The sequence below is a fragment of the Pseudorasbora parva genome, chromosome 7, assembly GCF_024679245.1.
Source record: "Pseudorasbora parva isolate DD20220531a chromosome 7, ASM2467924v1, whole genome shotgun sequence".
NCBI classification, from domain to species: domain Eukaryota; kingdom Metazoa; phylum Chordata; class Actinopteri; order Cypriniformes; family Gobionidae; genus Pseudorasbora; species Pseudorasbora parva.
Window position 1 is genome coordinate 34,215,515 of NC_090178.1, and position 24,923 is coordinate 34,240,437.

Genomic DNA, 24,923 nt, shown 5'->3' on the forward strand with positions numbered 1-24,923 from the left:
TTATTATTATTTTTTTTATTATTATTATTATTATTTTTTATTATTATTATTATTATTATTTTTTATCGTTTTTTTTAAAGTTTGGTTACCACAGTCTAACTAGAATAATGTTTTTAATTAAAGCTATTTAAACCATGGTTAATTTTCGTGAGGGAAGGCTGTCCATTAAATGTGTGCACAACTCACGTTAAAACCATAATGTCTTTAATGTGATTAATAAAGTGGGAACGTGGGCGTAGTTTATTTTCATGCGCTCCACGACCAGCTGCTTCTAATAAATGGCTAATAAGATAATGCCTTTATCCCCCAGCACACCTTACCGTGCATTATACAACACAATCCCCAGGGATACGCGATTGGATAGACTGGCTGTCTGTAGTGCTTGTTTGTTAAGACCATATCCAGCTCAAGGGGTTGCATTCACTTCCACAAGTTTATCTACTTTTGAAAATCACTTAATCATGAGAGGAAATATTTTCACTGCCACTGTGACTTTGATGTCTTTGTTTTGTTTGGGTAAGTATTTTCGTTTGAGAACGTTATAGTATATGCTTTGCATTGTAACTGTGCTTTTGTTTAAACTAAGAATGAATGACTTGAGCAGCATATTTTCTTAGACCTACTGCATTTTTATTTTTTTTAACATACCAATGTGATATTAGCCTGTGTAGGCCTATGTGCAATTGAGTGTTTGATAGCACTTGCAAATATTAAACACTCATGCAAACTAAAAGCCTATTTTTAACATTAAAGCTATCTTTTTACTTGCAGGACAAACACTTGAATGCTTTCGGTGTGATCTTGGATTCTGGGATCTGTGTTACACTACTAAGACAAACTGCACTGATGATGAGTTGTGTTACGTGGGCATTGGTAAAGCAGGTAAATGTGCCGCTACTACAAAAATTGGGTGTTATCTTAGAAAAAATCGTCTCCCTTTTGTTACTCTGACTAATTCTCCTTTTTGGGTTTTCAGCTTCTGTTCTGGATATAAAGGTGATGGGTTGCCTTCCCATGGAGTCATGCAACAAGACAACATTTGTAGATTTTCTTGCCAACAAGACCTTATACACCATGAAGACCAAGTGTTGTGATGACGACTTCTGCAACTCTGGCCTGGCAGTTCAGTTGTCCCTCGCCCCTTTCTTGCTTACTGTACTTCTCATTGCACAGTTGATGGGTGTGTTTTGATAACTTTTCAACTTCCAAAATGTAATTGTTGGCCTGAAGCTTTTTTTTCCATGTTTACGTTTGTTCATGTACTGTTACACTTCATTTTGCTGTTCTGAATGATCTAACACCACTGCCTTCAGGCCAGAGCACATTTGGGAAGTTTTTCTAGCCAGTTCTTTTTGTTCATCCAAAAAGAGGAAAACTCACAGAAATATTTATAAATGCGTATTTTCTTAAAATAAACTTTGCTGTTTTACTGCTAAATAAATTCAAATCTCAAACATTCATGGTTTTCTCTCTTGCTTGTCGCACTGTCGTGATCATGTCTCAAAAGAGGGCGCTGTTGTACTAAAATGCAGGATTGCTTTAATGCGCATGCTCAGATTCGAGCTGATCTTCACATCATCCTCTTAGATGCTAAACTGATCTTATTTTATGAAGATCTTAGAACGCATGATTGGACATTGGACCAGTGGCAACCTTGCATTCGAAAAGAGGGAAGTGCGTGTTTTACTTCCCGCGTGCCAGGAAGGCTCAAGTAAATAAAAGCATGTTTGTCGCGCGCAGTATCGCAGCAGATCATAAAGATCTGATCCACGATGTTTCGTATGATTTTCACGGGCGGAGAATGGCAACGTGCTCCAGCGACCAAAGCATTAAGGTGACCATCTCACAGCATGGCCTGCTAAACTCAGTTTGCGATGTAACCAATGTGGTTAACGAGTAGCCCATGTATTGTAAATATAACAAGTGTGCGGTTTTTTTTTTTGTATTTTATTTCTCTCTCAGGTGTGGGACAAGGGGGAGAATGGAGACTGGTGCTGCACAGCTAGCTGGAAAGTAAGTGTTTCCTTAAGAAAGTGGTTCTTAGCCAAGGGTCCAGGGCCCTCTAGGGAGGCTCAGCAAACATCCAAGGGACTCCTGTTCCCCATTTAAAAAGGCTCATGTCTTTCTTTTTTTTTTTATACAAAGATTGGATGTTTGAAAACATTCTTTTTCACATATTTTACATTTTTGCAGCACCCCTTCCCAGCCTGTTAGTTCCTGTCACTGTGAAGCGTCTCCAAAGCCACTTGAAGGCTAGTCTTGTATAGCCAGACCTTCAGCTGACGGCAGAAGGTCTGAATTCCATAGCAGCTCTCATTTGCCAGATGGCTGGCTACAAGTAAAGCAACCAAACACTGTTCACTTTGTTCTGCATCATGTTTAGGGACGTGAAAATGTAACGTTGTCCCTACAATGAAAAAAGTGTGTAACTCTTGGACATATTTTAGAAGGTCTATCCGAGTACCTTACATACTTAACACACTTTGGAAAATCCAGTTGATCCTGGTAAGCTTTCATTGTGACCGTTGTAAACACGACAGCATTCTTCTTCCATGAGGGAATTTGGTTTAAAGTACGCAAAAAACACGTCTCCTGGACATTCTGTAGTGATCCCTTCCTGTGGTGTTTGTAAAATCCTGAAGTGTTTCCAGTTAAAGGTGCTGGAAACACTTCATTTCTTATGAATCAGCGGATTGATTCATGATTTGGATTGCGTGTCAAACTGCTGAAATCACGTGACATTGGCGATTCGAATCATGAATCAATCCAGCTGATTCATAATCGTTCGAATCTTTATTTGAGGTTTGAAATCAAACCCGGCTGAGACAATGCTGAATAAAGTCGTAGTTTTTGTTATTTTTGGACCAAATTGTGTTTCAGATTCTTCAAGAGATTCTAATGAACCAACTGATGTCCCATATGGACGACTTTGATGATGTTTTTATTCCCTTTCTGGACATGGACAGTAAAGTGTGCATATGCTCCCAGGCTAAATATAAAATATCTTAAACTGTGTTCTGAAGATGAATGGAGGGCTTATGGGTGTGGAACGACATTAGGGTCAGTCATTAATGAACTAAAACTAAATTTTTGGGTGAACTAACCCTTTAAGTGTGCGATATGCGCATCGTAGGCATGATGTCTGAGGCTGAGATTACTTAAAGGCAAGCCTGCAAGGTTAGAAAAAAAACTGTTACTCCTGCTAACGCTGTGGTGCACAGGGAAGGAGACTTTTTATTTTAATGGATATCAATGGAGGAATGGATGTAAACATTGGACCTGTTTTGGAAATTTCAACACACTTCTAATGTAATTCAACCAGGCCTCGTCCCTTATTTTTTGCTCCCTGGAAGAAAACTAGGAACTACAATCGTGGCATTTCAGCAAGTTCAGAAACTTTACTGTCTTACTGTTATAAAAAGTCCCTTTGGAGTGGCTTTGTATCTTTCATGCTCAAGTAGCAACTTTACATACTAAAGAAAGTTAAAAGTACATGAAAGAAAATGTAAAAAAGCATAATAGGTCCTCTTTAAAGACAGCGTGAAATGGGAGTTGCGACAGTCTTTTCATCCCTATTGTGAGATCCGAGTGAAACGGCTTCATGAACAAGGGAAAATGTAGGGTGGGACTTGATTTTGTCCAATGGGAATTGATTGGGTGGTTGTGGTTTGCTCTTCCTGTGATCTCATGTAAGTGAATGGTTGTCTTCATCAGAGAAGAGATTTTTCTGCAAATCAGAGGGACATTTATTTTGATTAAACCACATTAATATAAAATGATGTGCATGTATAAATAATTTATAAAAATTACTGCAATATTACATAAAAAAGTCAATTTAGATCTCATGGTGACTATAATTTATCAAGACTTCTTTTCTGTTAATAATAAAGAACTTAAGGAAAACAAGCAGCTTTGGCATAATTACAACTGAAATATATAAAATTGGGGTGTCATTCAAATATTGTGTTGGACGCTGTAGGGTCTTTTGGGTCAAAAAGGTTTATAACCACTGCCATTGAGACGTGTTCTCAAATTCAGATGGTTTCCTGAATTGATTTTGACATCATGAATTGTTGTAGGCTTACAGTATTGGTTGTTAAAGGGGTGCGTTGGGTTTTGGGCTGTAATTTGACACAAACTGTTGTTTTGTAGACTCACAGTGGCTCAGTTTGGCGAGTGACCTGGGCCCATCCAGAGTTTGGACAGGTGTTGGCATCCTGCTCCTTTGACCGTACCGCCATAGTATGGGAGGAGATTGTTGGAGAGTCCAATGACAAACAACGAGGGCAAAGCCACTGGGTAAATGAGATTCCATCTAGTATGGGCATTTATATTGTTATATAGAATATGTTAGAATTGATTGAGGTTAATATACAGTTGCATAGAAGACTTTAACTTTTTGTATAAGAGTTGCAACATTTGAATGGCATAAAAAAAGGTTAATTTTTTTTTTTTTTACTGTATTGTGTTTTAAGTCCTGGAAGTCCAATCAAATGCCGTCAAAGAGGGTATATATATATATATATATATATATATAAAATTAGGGATGCTACAATATTCAATATAATATTGAACCGTTCGGTACGGCATTCACGGTTCAATACGCGCTTAGGAATTGCGTTTTTTTTTTTTTTTTTGGTTTTGCATTTAATTAATATTATTTATTTATATTTAAATAAATATAATAAAACAATATTTATATTTTATCTCAGTTTATTTCAGCTGTGTTTGAGTGTGCCTGTGAGTCAACCCGCTGATATAAGCAAATAATGTAATCATATGCACTAAAGTTAGGCGGTGTTTAGCCACGTTTTAAAGCCTTGCCGGTTAAACATTTAATTCGCGTTTTACATGCGCTGAGCGTGTACCTGTCAGACACACGTGATTACTGGACTGAGTCGTCTAACTGTGCTAACACTGTCAAACACACACAAGGTTAACATATATAAACACAGTCAGTTATGTCTACAGTGAAAGTAAGTGTCTGTGTCTGCGTGTGTGTGTGTGTATGAGATGTGAGCAGGTCTTCGCAGTGCAGACTTGTGATTGTGAACGCTTATCCTTAAAGGGACAGTTCACCTCTAAAATGATAGAGGTATTAAAATAGACAAAGAAAAAAAATCACTCACTGCTCTTGAATAAAATAATACAGTAGCTTTCAATCAATGTACATTTTAATATTGAAAACTATGTAGTTTAATGTAGTTTTAGCCTACATTTATTCATTCAATTTCATACTTAAATGCTACTGTACATCCCTGAGCTGCCACTGTAAATCTTTATATTTATTTATTTTATATTATACAAGACACTAGGAATGTGTACAAGGTTTTTTTTAAAGTAAAGTTTTAAGTTTAAGTCAGATTTTTCAAGTCGTTTAGTAAAACGAAGAAAAGAGTATTACAATATTTTCTCCTTAACCTCTTTCTGTTCCTGTCACCTAAGAATAGAATAGCAAAAAAACGAACCGAAAACCGTGATAAAAACCGAGGTATGTATTGAACAGTGGACTAACTGTATTGTTGCATCCCTAATATATATATATATATATCTCTTTGCCCCTCTTTGACACTATTTGATTGGACTTCCAGGAGTTAAGACGCATACTACTTGTATTGTACTGCTTATATTCAGCTATAAACTTCCAAATATAAGCACCACCTTATTTTTAATGAAGAGCCATTTGTAACTTGAATGTGCAAAGCTTCCGGTGTCGGTTATTTTGGCTGGCTGTTAGGCTGCTTGATATTGCAATGTGGGATTTATTTTATTAAAATGTATTTTATTATTTAAATTATTAAAATCATAAACACTGGTTTGCACTGCAAATAAATTTACTACATTCTGTTCTAGTTATTTTTTACCTGTTAAGGCTAATGAATGAGAAATCTTGCATATTCACAGGAAAAATTTGCAAATGTTGCAAAACAAGGTGTAAACATTGCAGAGAATCATTTGTTCTATTCCGACCTTCAGAGTTGATATAGTCAGCATTTATGTCTCCACTGTTCTCACATCAGATAAAGAGAACCACTCTTGTAGACAGTCGGACATCTGTGACCGATGTGAAGTTTGCCCCGAAGCACATGGGCTTGATGCTGACCACATGTTCTGCAGACGGGGTGGTGCGAATCTACGAGGCCCCTGATGTGATGAACCTGAGCCAGTGGTCCCTGCAGCACGAGATCTCGTCCAAACTCTCCTGTTCTTGCATCTCGTGGAACCCTTCCAGGTGAGAATGCACAAACAATAGATAAACGCATGCTATATGTGAATAGATGTATGCATGTACACTGAGTCAGAATTTACTTTGTATAGGGCCCCATCATAATTAAAAAGAAAAAAACATGGGCTGGGCAAGTTAACGCGTTAACGCATTTATTAATTAACACCGACAAATATTTTATCTCGCATTAACACAGTTATTGATAATTATATTGAAAGGCCGTTGCTCACTGCCTCTGAATACACATACAGACAAACCATTGGTCACAGGAGAATACAGGGCTGTCTGTAGCCAAGGGCTTGACATTCTTTGTCTTGGACAAATGGGACAAATAAAATATAAAAATAACCAGAAACGCGAGAATGATCCAGATTTCTTTGTTGTTTTTATTATATTCAATGTAAACAGCGATTGATGAGTGTATCTCTGCCTCTGGTACGTTAACAAGTCGCGTTGAGGCTCGCGCTGCCTGTCTCTTTGTGAGAGACATTTGTGGAGAAATCAAAACAATTGAGCAGAAATATAAACTCACAGAAGAAACATACTGGGGTATAACTGAGTTTTTTTTTTTTTGTAGTTGTTGATATTTATAATATAGTTAATAACACAAGTCGACTTTGCAATCGTGAATTGTATAGCATGAATGGTGTAGTTCAATAAACAAGTAGCCTAATTAATATTAAGTTACTTAAATTTTAGATCCAAACAACCTTTTTTTTGTTCTATTTCACCCATGATTTCACCGACGAAAATAGTTCCAAAAGAAAGCAACACTCAGCGGGGTGTTTTGTTACTAAACGATTCAGCGTTTTGAATGAATCATTTGAATGAACGACTCAGTGACTCACTTATGAAGACAATCACTTGCTGTCCCCTATTGGCGGTTATGTTTAAAACTATGATTGCATGTTTTATTTAGAACATCAATCTTATAACATTTTGTGCAGCTGTATTTTTTGCAGTTTAAATTATTTAATTTGATTGGTAACAGCCTAGAGTTTTTACTATTATAACTAAATGTATTAATCAAATGTAAGAATTTAACAGGAAAGATGATGCATTCATTTAATAAGATTTTAAAAAATGGCCTTTATAAAATTTAATAATGCCCTGGGGTGAATATCACAAATATGCAGATTTAAGTCGGCCTATGTTAACGCTGACAGAACACTGATGAGAATATTACTACAGAATCAATATATGCATACCACCAATTTAATTTAATTTGATTAAATAAATGTTTAAGGTGATATTTACAAGAAATATTGTAACTTACTAAATTTTAACTCCTGTAAAATGCACCTTATTTGTTTAAAGTGTTTGCAAACCATGTTATTGCACTTATGTTCATTTAGCAGCACTTTTGTGTTCATTATTGAATTTTGGGCATACTGCGATTAATCGCAGAAAATCATGCGATTAATCGCAATTTAAACATTTTAATCGTTGCCCAGCACTAATAAATATATATCATTTTTCTGGATACACTTTTTTCTTTCAGGTTTTCTGGACTGATTTAAAGGGGTTACTTCAGCGATTAGCATTAAGCTTTGTATTGGTAGAAACCTGGAAGTATATTTGAATGATTGTGATTTTCCCCCCTCATATCCCCCTGAGGCGAGAGATTTATGTATTTTATGTCTGGAAAAAAGCCTCCAATGATGCAAATATTGTCATTTTGCATAATCAGAGACTTTTTTGGCCAAAGACTAGAGACTACAGCCAGTAGTAGGAGTTAGTTCTGCATGTTTTCAAGCCGGCCATAGTGGGTGGGATCTCACTTCTGTGATTTCTGTCCATGTTTTTTGCATCTTAACTCATAGGGTCCTATTTATAGATGTGCACATACTTGATAAAGTTTTAAAATAGACCTTCAGAAAAGGGTTAAACCTCTTTTTTTCTCATTAGATCTGTGACTGCAATTAGCACAGATGTTTTACATGCTTGTCAACAGAAATAAATCAGACTCAATAGATGTTAGAGAACATACCCAACAAGATTTTTTTGTCTTTCAAGACCTCTTGGGTCACTTTGAGACTGTATTTTCCTAACAAAATAAATGCACATGCTAGATTACTTAAAAATGTACATTTTATGATTTGATGGGCCGCATTGACTTTGATGGTATTATTTTCCCATACTATGGCAGTCAATGGTGGCCCAACAACTATCTGGTTACCGACATTCTTCAAAATATCTTCTTTTGTGTTCAGCAAAAGAATGAATTTATCATTAAGACTATTTTAAGAATATTTTTTCCCCGTCTTCACAGTTCTCGAGCTCACGCCCCTATGATTGCAGTTGGCAGTGATGACAGCAATGCGACGTATGGCGGCAAGGTTCAGATATACGAGTATAATGAAGTTACAAGGTTTGCCTTCAAATAACTTTATCTTTGTATATGCTTGTTCACACTTATTCTAGTGCAAAACTGAGGAACAGCAACATTTCAAACATGTATATATATAAATATCTCCACAAGTTAAATATATATTTTTTTATCTATTTTTATGGTTGCAGGAAATATGCCAAAGCGGAGACACTGATGACTGTTACAGATGCGGTACATGATATTGCATTTGCTCCAAATCTGGGCCGATCTTTCCATGTACTTGCTATTGCCACCAAAGACGTTCGGATCTTCAAACTGGTTCCACTTCGGTGAGAAATGAAACCGAATGAGTGTTACAGTGGAATGGGAAATATATATTGTGTAATGATGGCATGTGTTTTTCTTTACTTTTTAAGCCCTGTACATCAGTGCATCTATATGATTTTTCTAAAATCCACCTTTCCTCCATCTCCAACCTGCATGCGATTGTTGCATTTGACCCCCTAGTGATCGTAAAGCATCCGTTACCCTCAGCTTTTTCACCATTGTAAATTGTATGATTTCTGTAAATATATTAAATGTATAAATATATCCACACTAAACAAATGTCCCAAAGAGGAACAGTAGGTTTTCTAGGGCTCGTTGTGGTTTGCTGTTGCTGTGATCTCATGTGACTGACATGTTCTCGTGCCAGTGTATCCACAACTTTCCCGAACTCTGACCTTTTCCATGATCGCTATGGCAACGTAGAACGCGCCGGTAACGAACTTCCGGTTTACGTTAGTCTGTACTGTTATTTGCTAAACGTTGGTTGTATTATCAGGATTCAGGAGTAAACTTTTATAACAACGCTTCAGGCAAAATGATCACATGTTCCAGATGGTCGCATGGATCTGACTATCTTACAAGAACTTACTAATATCTGTAGCACTAAGCGGTTCATCTGAGTTATGCAGCGCAGAAATTTTGCCACTGTGTGGTGGTAGGCTTGGTTGTTCCTATGAACCACGCGAGAGTTACCTTCCGTCCATGCGCCTGTAAATCGATTTTATTTTATTATAAATAAAGGTTTATTTGTTTCTAGTTATTTATTTTGTTTGTTCACCCGCATCCGCATTCACCCATCAAATATTATCCCGCGCCACACTCGGTTGTGCTGGGTCCCGCGGGAGTGCAGGTCTCTATTTGGAAGGTAACGTTAGGCGGTTAGAGCGGTCTTGCTACACATTAAATCTGTAAATTATTGAAAACAATAAACATACCCCTTGCAAAAAATGAAACAGTTTTACTGCAGTATTTTAAATAGGTTAAACTCAATAATTACATTTACAGCAATTAAATGTCAATTTTTATTACAATGCATTTAAATTCATTGAAGTTCATGCATCTATTTTCATGTTGATTAAAAAAAAGTACTGACAATGTCTGACATGAACATTTCAACAATTACAAATATTAAATATTACTTCTACATCACAATTCTTGAGTTTATTTGAAGCTCGTTGGGCATTGAATGGAAGGTGTAGGGTGGTGTTAGGCAACATGTCAAACGGGTCCGTTTATATTGCATGGTTTATGGAAGCAAGGTTTCGGAGGTGTGAGACCCAACTCAGCGGCACTCAGTGCTCATTAACCCCGGCGAGAGTAGCCTTAACTCGCTCGTCCTTCTGACGACTGCCGCTGCCTGGCAGAAGCCCCTCCCATGATGCAAATTCGCGTCTGTTGTGTAGTGAGTGAAGCGAATGGATTCAAAATGTTTACGCGTCCAACTTCGGACGAATTGCACTATTTATTCGCGTCTGGTGTAAGCAGCATAACTGTTATGTGTGCTAAACCGGAACTGAGATACCGTCAACCGGAAGTATCGGGTGTCATGGCGACGCCCACTAAGACTTGCAGGAAAGTTGTGGATAATACTGCAATATGATACAATATCATATCATATCAAATACTGCAATATTCCATAAAAATATGAATTGTCCATTTTGATTCTACAGTGACCTTTTATAAATGTTGATCATTTTTTAGTGGAAAAATACTGGTAATTCTTACCTCACATTCATAGTTTTGATTAGAATACATCACATTAGATGGTTGCATACGGTCTAGCCACAAAAGTGTGCGTGCGTGTGTGTGTTTAAGAGAGAGAATATATGTGCATTTGGTGAGAACACCACACATTTTCTGTCCTACTCTTCATTGAAAGTGATTGACTTCTGGTCTGTTGCTTGTTGGAGATCATGAAAAGATTTTATTTTATTTTTTATTTTTTGAGCATTGCAGTCCTGATGTGAGGGTTCTTTTAATGTAAGCTTTTTCTTTTTTCAAAGTTTACCCTTTAGAGTTGTTTGGTTACAAAATATTCAAATTGGATGCCAATAGACCTTATTCAGAGTAGTGCCATTACTGAAACGAGGCTGAGAGGTATTGACTTAACATATTTTCAATGGTATCTGCTGTAAAAAGCTGTATAAATCTCTTAGATCACTTATTTTCCACAGCTCGTGTGATTGTGGAAATTGTGCCAGCTACTGTGGCATAATATAAGTCCTCCTGCTTGTGAGCTGTGTTGTGCTCGTCTCTCATTAGCAATCGCTCCAGCGATTCGGTCCTGCTCTGCTTCATTCTACAGTAACGTTAAAAACCACCTCCATTAAAGGACAACTCTGGTGAGAAATGAACCTAGGGGTAATTAACAGATGGTTACAGAGTAGATCGTTCTCTGGGATGCGTTTTCATGGAAATCGAATGTAAAGAGTTTTATCTTTAAAAACAGATTAGCTTATAACACTAATCTATGGGGCACAGAGTAGTGAAATTAAATATAAAGAAAGAACAGCGCTCCTGGATCGATTCGTCGAGACTGTTTTCCAAGATGGTGCCTCTCCGTGAACGCTTAAGGCACTATGTTTATAAAGTATCTTTTTATTAAACTGTTTGTACACTTACAATGTTCTCAATGCTTCGGTTTGCATGTAGGGACCCTCATTATGCTACCGTGTTAGTGTGAGGCTATGTTTAGCCTTGTTAGTGGCATTAACTAGCGATTTAATTTTACCACCCTGTGTCTACCCTGTGCCCCATAGACGCTATAAGCTAATCTGTTTTTAAAGATAAAACTCTTTACATTCGATTTTCATGAAAACGCATCCCAGAGAACGATCTACTCTGTAACCATCTGTTAACTACCCCTAGGTTCATTTCTCACCGGAGTTGTCATTTAACATGATTTCTGCCCGAGTCCTATCCCGAATCTTTTCCATCGGCTGTGAGGTGAAGACCACATGTCCCAAGATTCTGTGCTCAAACTTGGCGTCATCAAACTACGCCTTTGTTTTGCATTTTAGGGGACCTCAAGCGGACTGAACTTACATAATGCACCTTTAAATAATAGTTCAACCCACCGTAGAGATGCATGTCTATCCCTCACAGCCTTGTTTTTATCCCCATTAAAAATCATAGATGGTGCTGCTTTGAATAAGGTCTTTACATTTACCACTTTTTGCATGACTCTTTTTGACTAACAGAAAGGACAGCTCCTCATCAGCGCCCACTAAATTCGAGGTGCAGGTGCTGGCCCAGTTTGACAGTCATAACTCGCAGGTGTGGCGTGTCAGTTGGAACATCACCAGTACAATTCTGGCCTCCTCTGGTGATGATGGCTGTGTGAGACTCTGGAAAGGTGAGTGTTAACAAGAATTATAATCACAATCATCATATATTCAACTACCAGAATTATATTAAAGTCAGCATACAACAGAAGTTGCACTTAGTATTGTCTACTCTGTTGTGATGTGTATATACTAGTGAAAAGGCTTCTCAAACTTGAAAAAATATTATTGGGCAGGTCTTGATTTTATATATATATTAGGGCCGGGACTTTAACGCGTTAATTAAGATTAATTAATTACGTGACTTTAACGCGTTAATTAATTACGCAAAAAAAAAAAAAATTTAACCACATTTATTTTTGCACCGCGGAACGTTTTTCAATGAATCAGTTTCGACGGACCGATTATACTGGAACACCAACTAGCGCTCCGGAGTCACGACAACAAACCATGGGTGCGTCTCAATCAGCTCCCTAGTTCAGTAGTCAGTAGGGATGGGACGAAATATCGTTTGACAAAATATCGCGATACAAAACGTGACGAAACGCATCGAGGTCGAAAAAAATGGATCGCGAAATAAAGATAGATGGCACTGCTGCATGATTTGCGTAGTATACAAGTTAAATAATTTAGTGTATTATATGTGTGTGTGTGTGGGGCAGACATAACAAAACGCAGCGCGCATTTTCTGTTTGATTTGAGGCATATAACGTTAGCCCGTAACGTTAGTTGGAAAAAGTGAGAGCAGTCAGACAAAGGATGTAGCAGCAAACATTAATAGGGATAGAAAATGGTTGACATTAGCATTAATATTCTAAACCAAAAATGCAGTTATTGCCTACATAAACTACCATATTTTCTGTTTAACTTTTATTAGACTCCAGAAAGAGAAGTGTGTTTTTTCACTGAGCACATTCTCTGCAGTCTGAGCGCGATGCACTGCAGCTCACTCTCGCTCATGTCTGAGGTAAATCATTAACACCATCACCCCGCTTACAGTACACGTGTTTTATTGAACTAAATACATTACAATCGGCTAAAACGAATGCACAGGTTACTTTCCTGAACAAGCACGCTCCCGAGTCGTCCGTGTTCTCCACACTGTCCACGTGAATAGCGGCCCAGTTCGGCACGCACACGCAAAATACCGGCAGTTCAATAGGGAATGTGGATCTCTTAAAGGGGCCACACTATATTCCTACTCGTGTAATATGGACCTCCTCCAGGTATGGTGTGGTTCTGGTTCGCTCACTGGTACACATTAACAATTTTTCATACAAACTGTGCCCTGTTCTGAATTAAACTGCCAGTGTAAAAACTCCCTTTATATTGTTAAAATGAGAGAAATCACTACTTACTCATTATTTTTAAGTTTAGGCTTAAGAGACATGAACAATTTCTTAGATAAACATTTCTTTGACCTTTGATATGTCTAGTCTCCATGCTGTATTGATTATTATTGAATAAGTATGGTTTCACTAATAATAAATGTACATTTGCATAAAGCATGCATATTTGTCCATACCTATGTTGATTAGAGTATTAAAAACTTAATTTAAACTTAATTTAAGACACTTAAATAAGGTGTGATTAAATTGCTATTAATCGCGAGTTAACTCATAACAATCATGCAGTTAATCGCTATTCAATATTTTAATCGATTGACATCCCTACAGTGCCCTCCACAATTATTGGCACCCCTGTTTAAGATGTGGTCGCGGACTTCTAAAAATTCTCCTTTTTTTTTTAAACAACATGGAACCAAAATGCAAAAAAAGAGAAAAATCCTACCTTTCGTTTAAGTACATTACTTGGGTGGTAAAAATAAATAAATCACAGATTTGGAAAGAAAAAAATATATTTTGATATCGTATCGTGACGTATCGTATCGTAACCCTGGCATATCGAGGTGCATCGTATCGTGAGTTTAAGTGTATCGTCCCATCCCTAGTAGTCAGGGCACTGATCAGGGAGTCAGCCCATTGACTTATGTCTTGATCCGTTCCCTGACTAGGGAACTAGGGAGCTGATTGAGACGCAGGGCATGAGTGAACATGAACGGAGAAGCTGATGAGACCGCTCTGCTTGGCCCCGTGGATGGGAAATTTTGTTTTAAAAAACGAAAGAATGGAAGCGTCGTCAAGAGCAGGGTTGTGTGCAAGCTATACAACAAGGAATTTGCGTATCACCGCAGCACATCGAGCCTCAAATATCACAAATATGCTTTTGCTAAACTTAATGGCAAACATTGCACTGGTCTGCTGGACTGAAATAAATAAACAATATTTTGTTGGTTCAGCTTATGTATTCAGTCATTATTCAATGGTATACTAAAAATACATGTGAAAAATTACTTCTCATTGTTCTCAGGTCAAATATTTATATGCGATTAAAATGCGATTAATTTCGATTAATTAATTACAAAGCCTCTAATTAATTAGATTATTTTTTTTAATCGAGTCCCGGCCCTAATATATATATATATATATATATATATATATATATATATATATATATATATATATATATATATATATATATAAGGAATTGATTGGATGGTAGTTGTTTGCAATAGAAACAAACGCATCATAATCTGAAAACCACATCCACCACAAGAGGCGTGAAAAACGACTATAATTCAAATGACAATGCAATTGGATAGTCATTCAATTAATCAGACCACAAAAGATGACCGATGATCAAACACAGAAGGACTAGATTGAGTTCATCAACACCCCTAATGCTTCCACAGTCTATACCTCGTCCTCGGTCCACATTTCATTCAGAAACATTGGATGGCTTTAATTCATATGCTGTTTAATGGTGATGATCACGTAATTTTACATATGCATATGATTACATACGATCGCTCGTTTACTCATAGACTGTAAAAAAACAATGGACGGAGTGTCTGTGACGTCACCCATAGGATTCCATTAAGCCGTTCTTAAGCATAAAGTAGAGGCGAGCTGGGCGTTGCCATCTTGCTAGTGCGTCATCGCGCAACACTCCCAGATAACAGAAAATGGGGGAAAAGGTGGGATGTGGGCAGTACATCCCATCCCATAGTTGCTTAGGTGACGCATTGACTACAGACGGCGGATAAATGGCTATCCACCTGTCCCTCAAAGTAACCACGCCCTTAATTATGCAGAACTTTAAGGCTTTATCTAATGTAAACGAATGAGTTATGCAAAAATGTACCCCCCTCACAGTTGGCATGAAGGGCTGTATAGAACAACCACAATTTGCACCAGGCTATAAACATGTTTTTTTCTGCTGTAAAGTTGGGAATTTTAACATGGAGCTCAATGAGATTCTGCTCCCTTCTGGTGCCTGTCCCTAGTGGCCAGTTGAGGAATTGCAGTTTACATGACTTCCGTATTGGTTTCAAGAGAGATCACGGGAGGTTGCCGCTTGGTTTTACTGCACCTTCCTCACGTGTGTTTTGATCAGGGGATTCAGTACTCATTCAGAAGATGTGCAATAGCGCTCCCCTAGCGTCCGACAGTGAAAACACGGAAATACAGAAAAATCTGTTTTTGGCGGGGAAAGAGTTAAAGGCTGGCATTTACGTTTCGGTAGCTTATAACACTTATTTCTGTTTTTTTTTTTTTTTTTTGTACACATGGCTTTTTAGACATTGTACTATTTTTTTTTTATAAGTCAGCCTCACACAATACAAAGTCAATGTGCAGCGTTGCATTGTCCCCCTACCCCACGGTGTGGGCGTGGCCTAAATGCACTCTCTCTATTGGTGGATTTTGTGTGAGTGATGAGTTGCCCTGCCCTCATACCCGTAAACCCGTCATCAGAAAAAAAAAATTCTCTGCAAGAGGGAGGGGAAGTAATTTTTATTAAAGATTACGTTTACATTAATTTAAAAAATAAAATAATAATGATGTGTACAGAAAAATAATTTATAATTTCTGCAGTGTTGCATAACAAATAAGAAATTTTGATTTTGATTTCATGGTGACTATATAATTTTTTTTTTTTAATGTTTCTTCAGCAAACTACATGGACAATTGGAAATGCACAGGTATTCTAAAGGGAGATGGCAGTCCAGTATATGGGTCATCTGCTCAGCCTGGTGCTCTAAGTGCCGTCCTGGGCTCTGCTGCTGGACAGAGTGCTCTAAACGGGGCCACTGGAAGATAGATACCATTCTACAGGACCACCCTGAGGAAGTCTGGAGCTGAGCACTTCTATGATACGGGACTTCACACTGAGACCAACTGATTGTGCTTGCTGGACATGCGACGAGACTGGCACTTAACATGGGTCCATTATTTTGAACTGCCTTCAAGGAATGATTTCTAATTTTACTTTTCTTTCTGTCTGTAGTATTATGTTTTACTCTGAATGCAGACTTTAAAAAAAATATGTTTTTCAGAATTATGTTGCAATGAGAATCTTTGAATGGGTGAAACTGCCTTGACCACAAAAGGGACTGTCTTCCTATAGAATTAAACATTTTATTTCTGTTATTATTTCTATTTTGTTACATCATGATTAAGGAAAAATATGCTGCCATTATAACATTTTGTTCTAATTGATTTCACTCTTGTGTTTTTGAATGAGAATAATAAGTTGCTGGTATATGAAGTATGCACAAATTTTGCTTTTTTTTTATTAAAGTCATGCGTGTTGACAGATATACTGATAGTTGTCATAATCTATTTATGATGCAAATGATTTAGTATTTTCTGTTTTATGGCCAAAAGTTTCTGTAAAGAAAGACCTACATAAATATAATTGAGAGAATACGTTAGAATAAAAAATAAGTTTAAAAATAAATAATAAATGAAGAAAAAGTAATACAAAAAAGATCAGGATTCAATTTAATAATATAAAGATTTGTTTGGAAGTCATTTATTCCTGTATTTGCTTATGATTACCTTTATGCATCTTTAAATATATATTTACAATTTAAATAAAGAAAGGGCACGTTTTTATTAAATTCCATAGTTTTATGACTTCAACAGAAGTTTATTTATGAATTTGTTTGTGAAATGGCAGGTTATACAGCAAAAAAAAAAAAAAAAAAAAAAAAACTGTTTAGGTGACATTACTGACATTAAAATGTTTTATATTTTTGTATTCCAAAGAAATATTTTTACTAGAACTCTAATTTTGTGCGTATGATATTATGCAGATACATTTTCTTGAATTCAGGAATTTTGTTTACGGCCTTATATGAGTATTTATTTCCAGTCTTCATTTTATCAGGCTTTTTTAAATGCCTTTGGTGATTTACAATGAACGTGTTTAGTAAACAACTGTCATGTAAGAGTCCCACAGCTGCTCAGGCTCAGCTGTCCTGTGGATCTACTCTAGAGATTCAGGGTTAGATTCTCGTGTTAGTTTATATGGAACGTTATTTTATTTTTAATAAAAAATTATAGCTTTAATTGTTTAAAAAAACAGGCTTGTAATAGTTTGATTTTAAGATCTATACAGCCAATTGAAGTCTTCTGATGCATTCAGAAATTATCTGCTGTTCTATAAATTTCTATGCCTAAAGCATACATTTAACAACACTATTTAGAACCCATTTATGTATCAGAAATGTTTGAAACAAACAGCTGCTTCATTCAAAACACCAACCGGGTGATTGACAGAAGACTACGCCACTCTTTGAATGCAGGCAGATTGGACTCTCCAATGAAATACGCCGTTATGTCGAGGCCCCGCCCATGCAAAGAGAAACCTAGAGGCGGGATTCACTCGTAATGGCTTCACTTCATCTTTATACTTCGATGAACTCTTCTCAGCACGAGAGGAGGCCGCAATAAAGGCAACGCTTTCTTATGATACGAATTGTTGGTGCTTTGTTTGTATGAAGTAGTCGAATTAACTTCCTTTGTAAGGCAGAAGTGCAGCTTTTCTCCTCATGGTAAGTTCTCATCGAAACAGATTCTTCTGAGCTGTTGCAAGTCTTTTTCAGAGTTGTTGTCATGGTTTAGTTTTCCGCCAACGACTTGCCGAAATAAGCCTAAGCCCGAAAAAAAAAACGTTTGGTTCTGTTTAAATGACATTTTAAATGTTACTTTTTTGCTTTTGTTTAACTGATTATGTTAACGTTACATGGCTGTACCCTGGCCTTTACAGCTGGTCTCCACTGCACGGCGTTTATTTGAGTTAAACAGCCCTTTATGCTCATTTGTGTAGCGTAACGTAGTTTTTATTGTCATTCTGAGTTAAGAAACTTTGATGTGCAGTTAAAGTTGTTGGTTATTGAACTGACAAAGCTAACGTTAGTCTGATGACTAACAAACCAATTCTGGAGTAACAGGCAGTTATATGGAAAGAAACAGTCAAATGTACGATGTTTCCAAAATAACTTTACATAATAAAGTTAATAATAAACAAAATAATATTACAATATTTAGTTTAATCTGTTAAAATTTGCTTTGACATGTTCCAGTAATGATAAAGAGCTGAATGCAACAGAAGCTAGCTGCCATATCAACAGATGTCAGCTCTATCTGTGTAACAATATGAGTTACAATGCACCCTATTATCTGTGATTTGACGTGTAAGAGACATAACATCTTCCAGTGTTGTCTTTTGTTGATGTCAGTCTACATGTCCAGTGAACAAACAGGCACAGTATGACAATATCTTTTAGCACTTGTTCCCTATAGGAACTCACGAGTTCTGCATGACTGAAATTTGCACTTCTATTTTTTTTTTGTAGTCACTCATCATGTGCTGAAGTCCTGTGCCAATGAGCCACACAGACATGGAGAACTTCCAAAACATTGAGGATGAGCCGTTTCCCAGCTTCCTCTCAAATGCCTCGCTAGGCAGTAGTGGCCGAACCACGCTTGGGAACATGACACTGGGCTCTACACTTGGGATGCCCATGGCAGCCTCTACCGTGGCTAAAATTAGACCTCCAGTAGACAACAGGTGGGAAACTACTGCATGTAATCGCACAAATATTGTGACCGTGTGTCTGTCCTAACTTGGTGAGAATGTTGACTTCCTTAATTTCCTGTTTGGTAAAAAAGGTTCATTTTTTTAAACAAATCTCAAGTGGCCCAAAAATTGTAAACTTGATTGCCATATCATTTTTATTATTTTAATAAAAAATTTTTTTTTGAGTGCTTACCATCGTATTGTTAAACCGTCGTTTTTTTTTATTTTACTTTACTTAGTTTAACCACAGTGGCCATCTTTTTGCAATGCCCCCCATCAGTCAAACTAAAAACAAAAAGCTTATCAAATTGTAAGAGGCTGTGATTTTAATTAAATTTGATAGGAAACGGAAGTTGGGATTTTCTTTTCTTGTCTGGCTTGTCTGGGACAAGTGGATTTTTTGAAGGGACAACTGAAAGAGAAGATTACTTGCCCAACGGACAGGCGGATTAAAATGGCAGTAGCAAAACAAATTACAAGAATGATCATTCATTTAGTGTAAGTGGCGATCGAGAGTGGATAATATATAATGAACTGACGATAATAAGTTTGCGCTGTTGAAGCTCGTGTGGTCTCTCGAGGAGAAATTGAAACAAATGAGCGCTGCATTCAAAATGTGAAGTTTTTATATTTATAACTAGCCTGGGAAAACCCAGAAAACTTTAGATTTGCTCTGCAAGGAGTCTGGCAAAAATCTCATTCAAACGCATTTCTAATCTGTCAAAATCGTGGCACCAATCAGAAACGTTGGGACAGGCTTTACTTTTAAATTAGTAAAGGCCGTGGAACATTACTCGTTCGAATTGGCTATTGCGTCTGTTTTAAGCGATTTTAAACTTTTCCTTTTCGATAAAACCCGAGCAAAGAACAACACTCGGCTACCGGCTGCTCTGATGAGGAGGATGGGGAGAGTGATCATGTGTTAACGCCACACAGCAGCTCTGGATCTGGCCTTGCTGTGCTTATTTCCTCATACTAGATCTGGTAATCATTTAATAATTGTAAATAAATAACTAGCGTAACTATGCTCAAGTCTGAAAATGTTCTAACACATCTGAAATGACTGAATTTGAATTAAGCTTGTGTGACACAATTTTCCAAAGACTGTAAAAAAATATTTTTTTACATATCTGTTAAACCTGTCATTATGTCCTGACAGTAGAATATGACAGATAATCTGTGAAAAAAAATCATGCTCCTCTGGCTCCTCCTAGTGGTGCCATTTGCAGAAATACACCGCTCCCGGCAAGAAACAACCAATCAGAGCCAGGAGGAGTGTCTTAGCAGTGTCAATCAAGCTTTTGCTGGCTAATCACAACCCCCTCTCATGCACAGCGCGAACAGTCAGGCTTTCAAATTCAAGATCACTGGTGTGCCACAGCTTTGCTTATGGCGGACAAACAATCCAAACTGCCAATTCCTCGAGTGGCACCTGCTCCTAAAATAAAGACGGGAAAATGGAAAAAGACAGACGAAGATGATAAAAAAGAACAAAAATAGAGATTCAGATCCTGAAATAAAATTAGGGTAAATATAGGAGCAGCTTTTCTGAGGTGGTGGGATCTTGCGTTACGTGTCCTGAAAGGATTAAAAACCGATGCAGAGTTAGCCAGATTTCTGCTTGACAAAGTATCCCTGCTTGATTTGTTTCGTTCCTCGAAGTTGCTGTGGGTGTGAATTCCTCGTCGGAGCCGATTGTCTCTGTCAAAACTGTAGCCGCATAACATAGAGATAAAATGTTGCGCACTGTGCAAAAGCAAAATACGTAATGTTTTGAGGACCAAGTTTGTAGTCAAAGTATGGGCAGGCTATAGTCAATGTAAATCATATTGTTGATGTTTCGTCCGTACCAGTGAATGTGCCATAACTGTTTATCCGCCGGTGGCCCTGTTTGCTTACTAGCCTGCGTGTTCACGGCAGGCTCTGTTCTGATTGGGAAGTAGCTGTGGATGTATGGCTGTAGCCCGTGATCTCTCTTGAAGCCAATACGGAAGTTATGTAAACTGCAATTCCTCGACTGGCTGCTAGGGACAGGTTCCAGAAGGGAGCAAAAGCTTATTGAGCCCCATGTTAAAATTTCCAACTTTATAGCAGAAAAAAACATGTTTACAGCCTGGTGCAAAATGTGGTTTTGGCCTATACGGCTAATTTTGACCTTCATGACAACTGAGGGGGTGATTTTTTTTTTTTTTTTTTTTTTTTTTTGGATTTTTTTTTAAAAACTCATTCGTTTACATTATATAAAGCCTTAAAATTCTGCATAATTAAGGGCGTGATTACTTTGAGTGACAGGTGGATAGCCATTTATCCGCTGTCTATAGTCATTGCGTCACCTAAGCTCCGCCCACATCCTGCCCTTTTCTGTTATCCGGGAGTGACACTTTAAGCACCTACTCCCCCCCCCCCTACTTTACGCTTCAGAACAGCTTATCTGAATCCTATGAGTGTCGTCCCGGACACTACTCGCATTCTAATCGCAATACAATTGCTTTACAAAGGAGGCAAATGCGAACAGAGCTTGACGTTTTTTTTTTTGACTGTCAATCAGAGATGTTTCATTCGGTCGAGATGCTATAAGGTTTTCAAATTTTGCAAAAATGTTGATGGAGTGGCGGTGGACAAAAGGTTTTATTGTGGGTTTGAGATTGCAAACCCAAACTGGACCAATCAGCTGCAAGTAAAGATGCAAAAAAGCCACACCCCCTGTATGTCTCGTTCCAAATGAAAGAAGTTTATAATGAGAGAACTTTTGAAATAAAATTGTGCATCTTTTGGTGCTAATTGTATATTATATGAATTGAAAGTGATTATAATTCATATATGTTCACTTAAATCATTTTAATTGACAAGTAGCCATATAGTAATATAAATATAATTCTTCATTATGTTTTATATTACATTATATTCATAATTCTGTTAAACGATGTGTATTAATTTGAGCTCTTTGTGAACCTATAATTATTAGGCATATTACTTTGATTGACATCATGCATTGATATACAGGTCCTTCTCAAAAAATTAGCATATGTGATAAAAGTTCATTATTTTCCATAATGTAATGATAAAAATGAAACTTTCATATATTTTAGATTCTTTGCACACCAACTAAAATATTTCAGGTCTTTTATTGTTTTAATACTGATGATTTTGGCATACAGCTCATGAAAACCCAAAATTCCTATCTCAAAAAAATGAGCATATCATGAAAAGGTTCTCTAAACGAGCTATTAACCTAATCATCTGAATCAACTAATTAACTCTAAACACCTGCAAAAGATTCCTGAGGCTTTTAAAAACTCCCAGCCTGGTTCATTACTCAAAACCGCAATCATGGGTAAGACTGCCGACCTGACTGCTGTCCAGAAGGCCATCATTGACACCCTCAAGCGAGAGGGTAAGACACAGAAAGAAATTTCTGAACGAATAGGCTGTTCCCAGAGTGCTGTATCAAGGCACATCTGTGAAAAAAGTGTGGCAAAAAAAACGCTGCACAACGAGAAGAGGTGACCGGACCCTGAGGGAGATTGTGCCGAAGGACCGATTCCAGACCTTGGGGGACCTGCGGAAGCAGTGGACTGAGTCTGGAGTAGAAACATCCAGAGCCACCGTGCACAGGCGTGTGCAGGAAATGGGCTAAAGGTGCCGCATTCCCCAGGTCAAGCCACTTTGGGCTACAGAGAAGCAGCACTGGACTGTTGCTCAGTGGTCCAAAGTACTTTTTTTCGGATGAAAACAAATTTTGCATGTCATTCGGAAATCAAGATGCCAGTCTGGAGGAAGACTGGGGAGAAGGAAATGCCAAAATGCCTGAATTTCAGTGTCAAGTACCCACAGTCAGTGATGGTCTGGGGTGCCATGTCAGCTGCTGGTGTTGGTCCACTGTGTTTTATCAAGGGCAGGGTCAATGCAGCTAGCTATCAGGAGATTTTGGAGCACTTCATGCTTCCATCTGATGAAAAGCTTTATGGAGATGATTTCGTTTTTCAGAACGACCTGGCACCTGCTCACAGTGCCAAAACCACTGGTAAATGGTTTACTGACCATGGTATTACTGTGCTCAATTGGCCTGCTAACTCTCCTGACCTGAACCCCATAGAGAATCTGTGGGATATTGTTAAGAGAAAGTTGAGAGACGCAAGACCCAACACTCTGGATGAGCTTAAGGCCGTTATCGAAGCATCCTGGGCCTCCATAACACCTCAGCAGTGCCACAGGCTGATCGCCTCCATGCCACGGCTCATTGAAGCAGTCATTTCTGCAAAAGGATTCCCGACGATGTATTGAGTGCATAACTGAACATAATTATTATTAAAAGGTTGACTTTTTTTGTATTAAAAACACTTTTCTTTTATTGGTCGGATGAAATATGCTAATTTTTTTAGATCAGTATTAAATCATCAGTATTAAAACAATAAAAGACCTGCAATATTTCAGTTGGTGTGCAATGAATCTAAAATATATATGAAAGTTTAATTTTTATCATTACATTATGGAAAATAATGAACTTTATCACAATATGAATTTTTTTTTGAGAAGGACCTGTAGTGGCTTGATGCAGCTCAAGAGATGCAGATAACTTGATCTTGACAGTTAAGAAACTTTAATTAATACTGTCACATAAAAAATCTGCTTCAAATTGAATTCAAAATGAAATTACAACATTGAAATAAAAATGCAAAGTGTGTACACGTATTATAAAATCGTGAATATAAATAATTGGAAATCATGTTCATCAAAACAGTGCAACTGCAACAGGCCTCAGCTATTATCATATTTCTTTTACAACAATGGCAAAAGTCATCAGAAGCCATTGCAACATCTTCCTCGAAATCACAAACGGAGAATTGCTGTCTCTGATGTTTCTCCCTTGCTCTGTATACGTCATCGTCCGTTGGTGACGCTCCTTTGGAAATTATTTGTCTATGAAGCTTTGCCAGACCATAACTCATTTACTACCGAGAATGATCTGGTTTTAACCAGACTAATTTATAACGTATGATGCAGTTAAACAGCATCACACAACCAAGTGTGCTGTTTTCCTGAATACCATCACGACTGAAAATGACACTGATTTTCATCTTTTCAACATATCTTATTTATTAAACATAAAAAAATCTCACAACAGTAAAAAAGCAGTATTTGAAGGGACAGTCTTTGTCCCTTCAAATACTGCTCTATTTTAGGTTATAGGGTAGCCTGATGTGGTCATACTCAATTCTAGTCAGAATATGAGTCTGATTCTGCTCCATTGGGCTGTTATTATGAGGCGTGTTTCGATCGAACCAGGAAAAACCTCAATTGGATAGACCTACAACCAATCAGAGCAACGAAGTGACGCATTGTCAAATGTCAACAGACAGAGCTCAACTGCACTGTGTTGCCAAGTCCGCGTTTTTTTCCGCGGTTGTTTTATATGTCCGCGGGTTGAAGTGACTATTATGTGATATATAGACCCATGAGTGAGAATTTTAGCAGCTATCTTGTCAAAATAACTCACATTTTACCCCCCAAACACCATTTTTTCCCCGGAGAACCCCCCGAGAAGCTATTGTTTAGGGTTAGTAGTTGGCAGATTTTGTTGTAAAAACGCGCTGGAATAAACAATCTTAGCCGGTGTTGTAAAAAAATAAAAGAATTTATTGATACACAGAGTACTTACCCAACATAATCATCATTTCTGAGAGAAATAGTGAAGGTGAATGCATATACAAACAAGCTCTCCGTTTAGGATTCGACTAAATATAATCCAAGCCACTTTGATGACGTGCATGATAACGTTGCCGTTTATCATCTGTCCGTCATCGTCTAAAGCCCGCCCTGATGATTT

General features: G+C 37.5%; 2 protein-coding genes and 1 long non-coding RNA gene across 5 annotated transcripts in view; all 3 read left to right on the plus strand.

The window, feature by feature from the left end:
• The first annotated feature begins 188 nt into the window (after positions 1–188).
• LOC137083828 (uncharacterized) lies at positions 189–873 on the plus strand. The gene is made up of 2 exons (XR_010906616.1): positions 189–516; positions 772–873. It is a non-coding gene; the product is annotated as an uncharacterized lncRNA (long non-coding RNA).
• Positions 874–1,642: 769 nt separating this feature from the next.
• Positions 1,643–16,659, plus strand: LOC137083829 (nucleoporin SEH1-like). The gene is made up of 8 exons (XM_067449776.1): positions 1,643–1,834; positions 1,963–2,013; positions 4,153–4,299; positions 6,021–6,232; positions 8,499–8,597; positions 8,747–8,887; positions 12,086–12,240; positions 16,182–16,659. Exons 1-8 carry the CDS (start codon positions 1,724–1,726, stop codon positions 16,328–16,330), a joined length of 1,065 nt encoding a protein of 354 aa, XP_067305877.1. The 5' UTR covers positions 1,643–1,723; the 3' UTR covers positions 16,331–16,659.
• Positions 16,660–17,888: 1,229 nt separating this feature from the next.
• cep192 (centrosomal protein 192) overlaps positions 17,889–24,923 on the plus strand; it is a 60,300-nt gene continuing 53,265 nt past the window's right edge. For all 3 annotated transcript variants that reach the window (XM_067449182.1, XM_067449183.1, XM_067449184.1), the window contains exons 1-2: positions 17,889–18,068; positions 18,873–19,087. In XM_067449182.1, the coding sequence (XP_067305283.1) occupies positions 18,903–19,087 (185 nt within the window). In that variant the 5' untranslated portion in view covers positions 17,889–18,068; positions 18,873–18,902. The remainder of the gene's footprint in view (positions 18,069–18,872; positions 19,088–24,923) is intronic.

Coding starts and splice junctions, on each gene's coding strand:
- LOC137083829 (XM_067449776.1), top strand. CDS start 1,724: ATGTTTGTCGCGCGCAGTATCGCAGCAGATCATAAAGATCTGATCCAC. Junction 4,300..6,020: donor AACGAGGGCAAAGCCACTGG/GTAAATGAGATT, acceptor TTCTCACATCAG/ATAAAGAGAACCACTCTTGT. Junction 8,888..12,085: donor TTCAAACTGGTTCCACTTCG/GTGAGAAATGAA, acceptor TTTGACTAACAG/AAAGGACAGCTCCTCATCAG.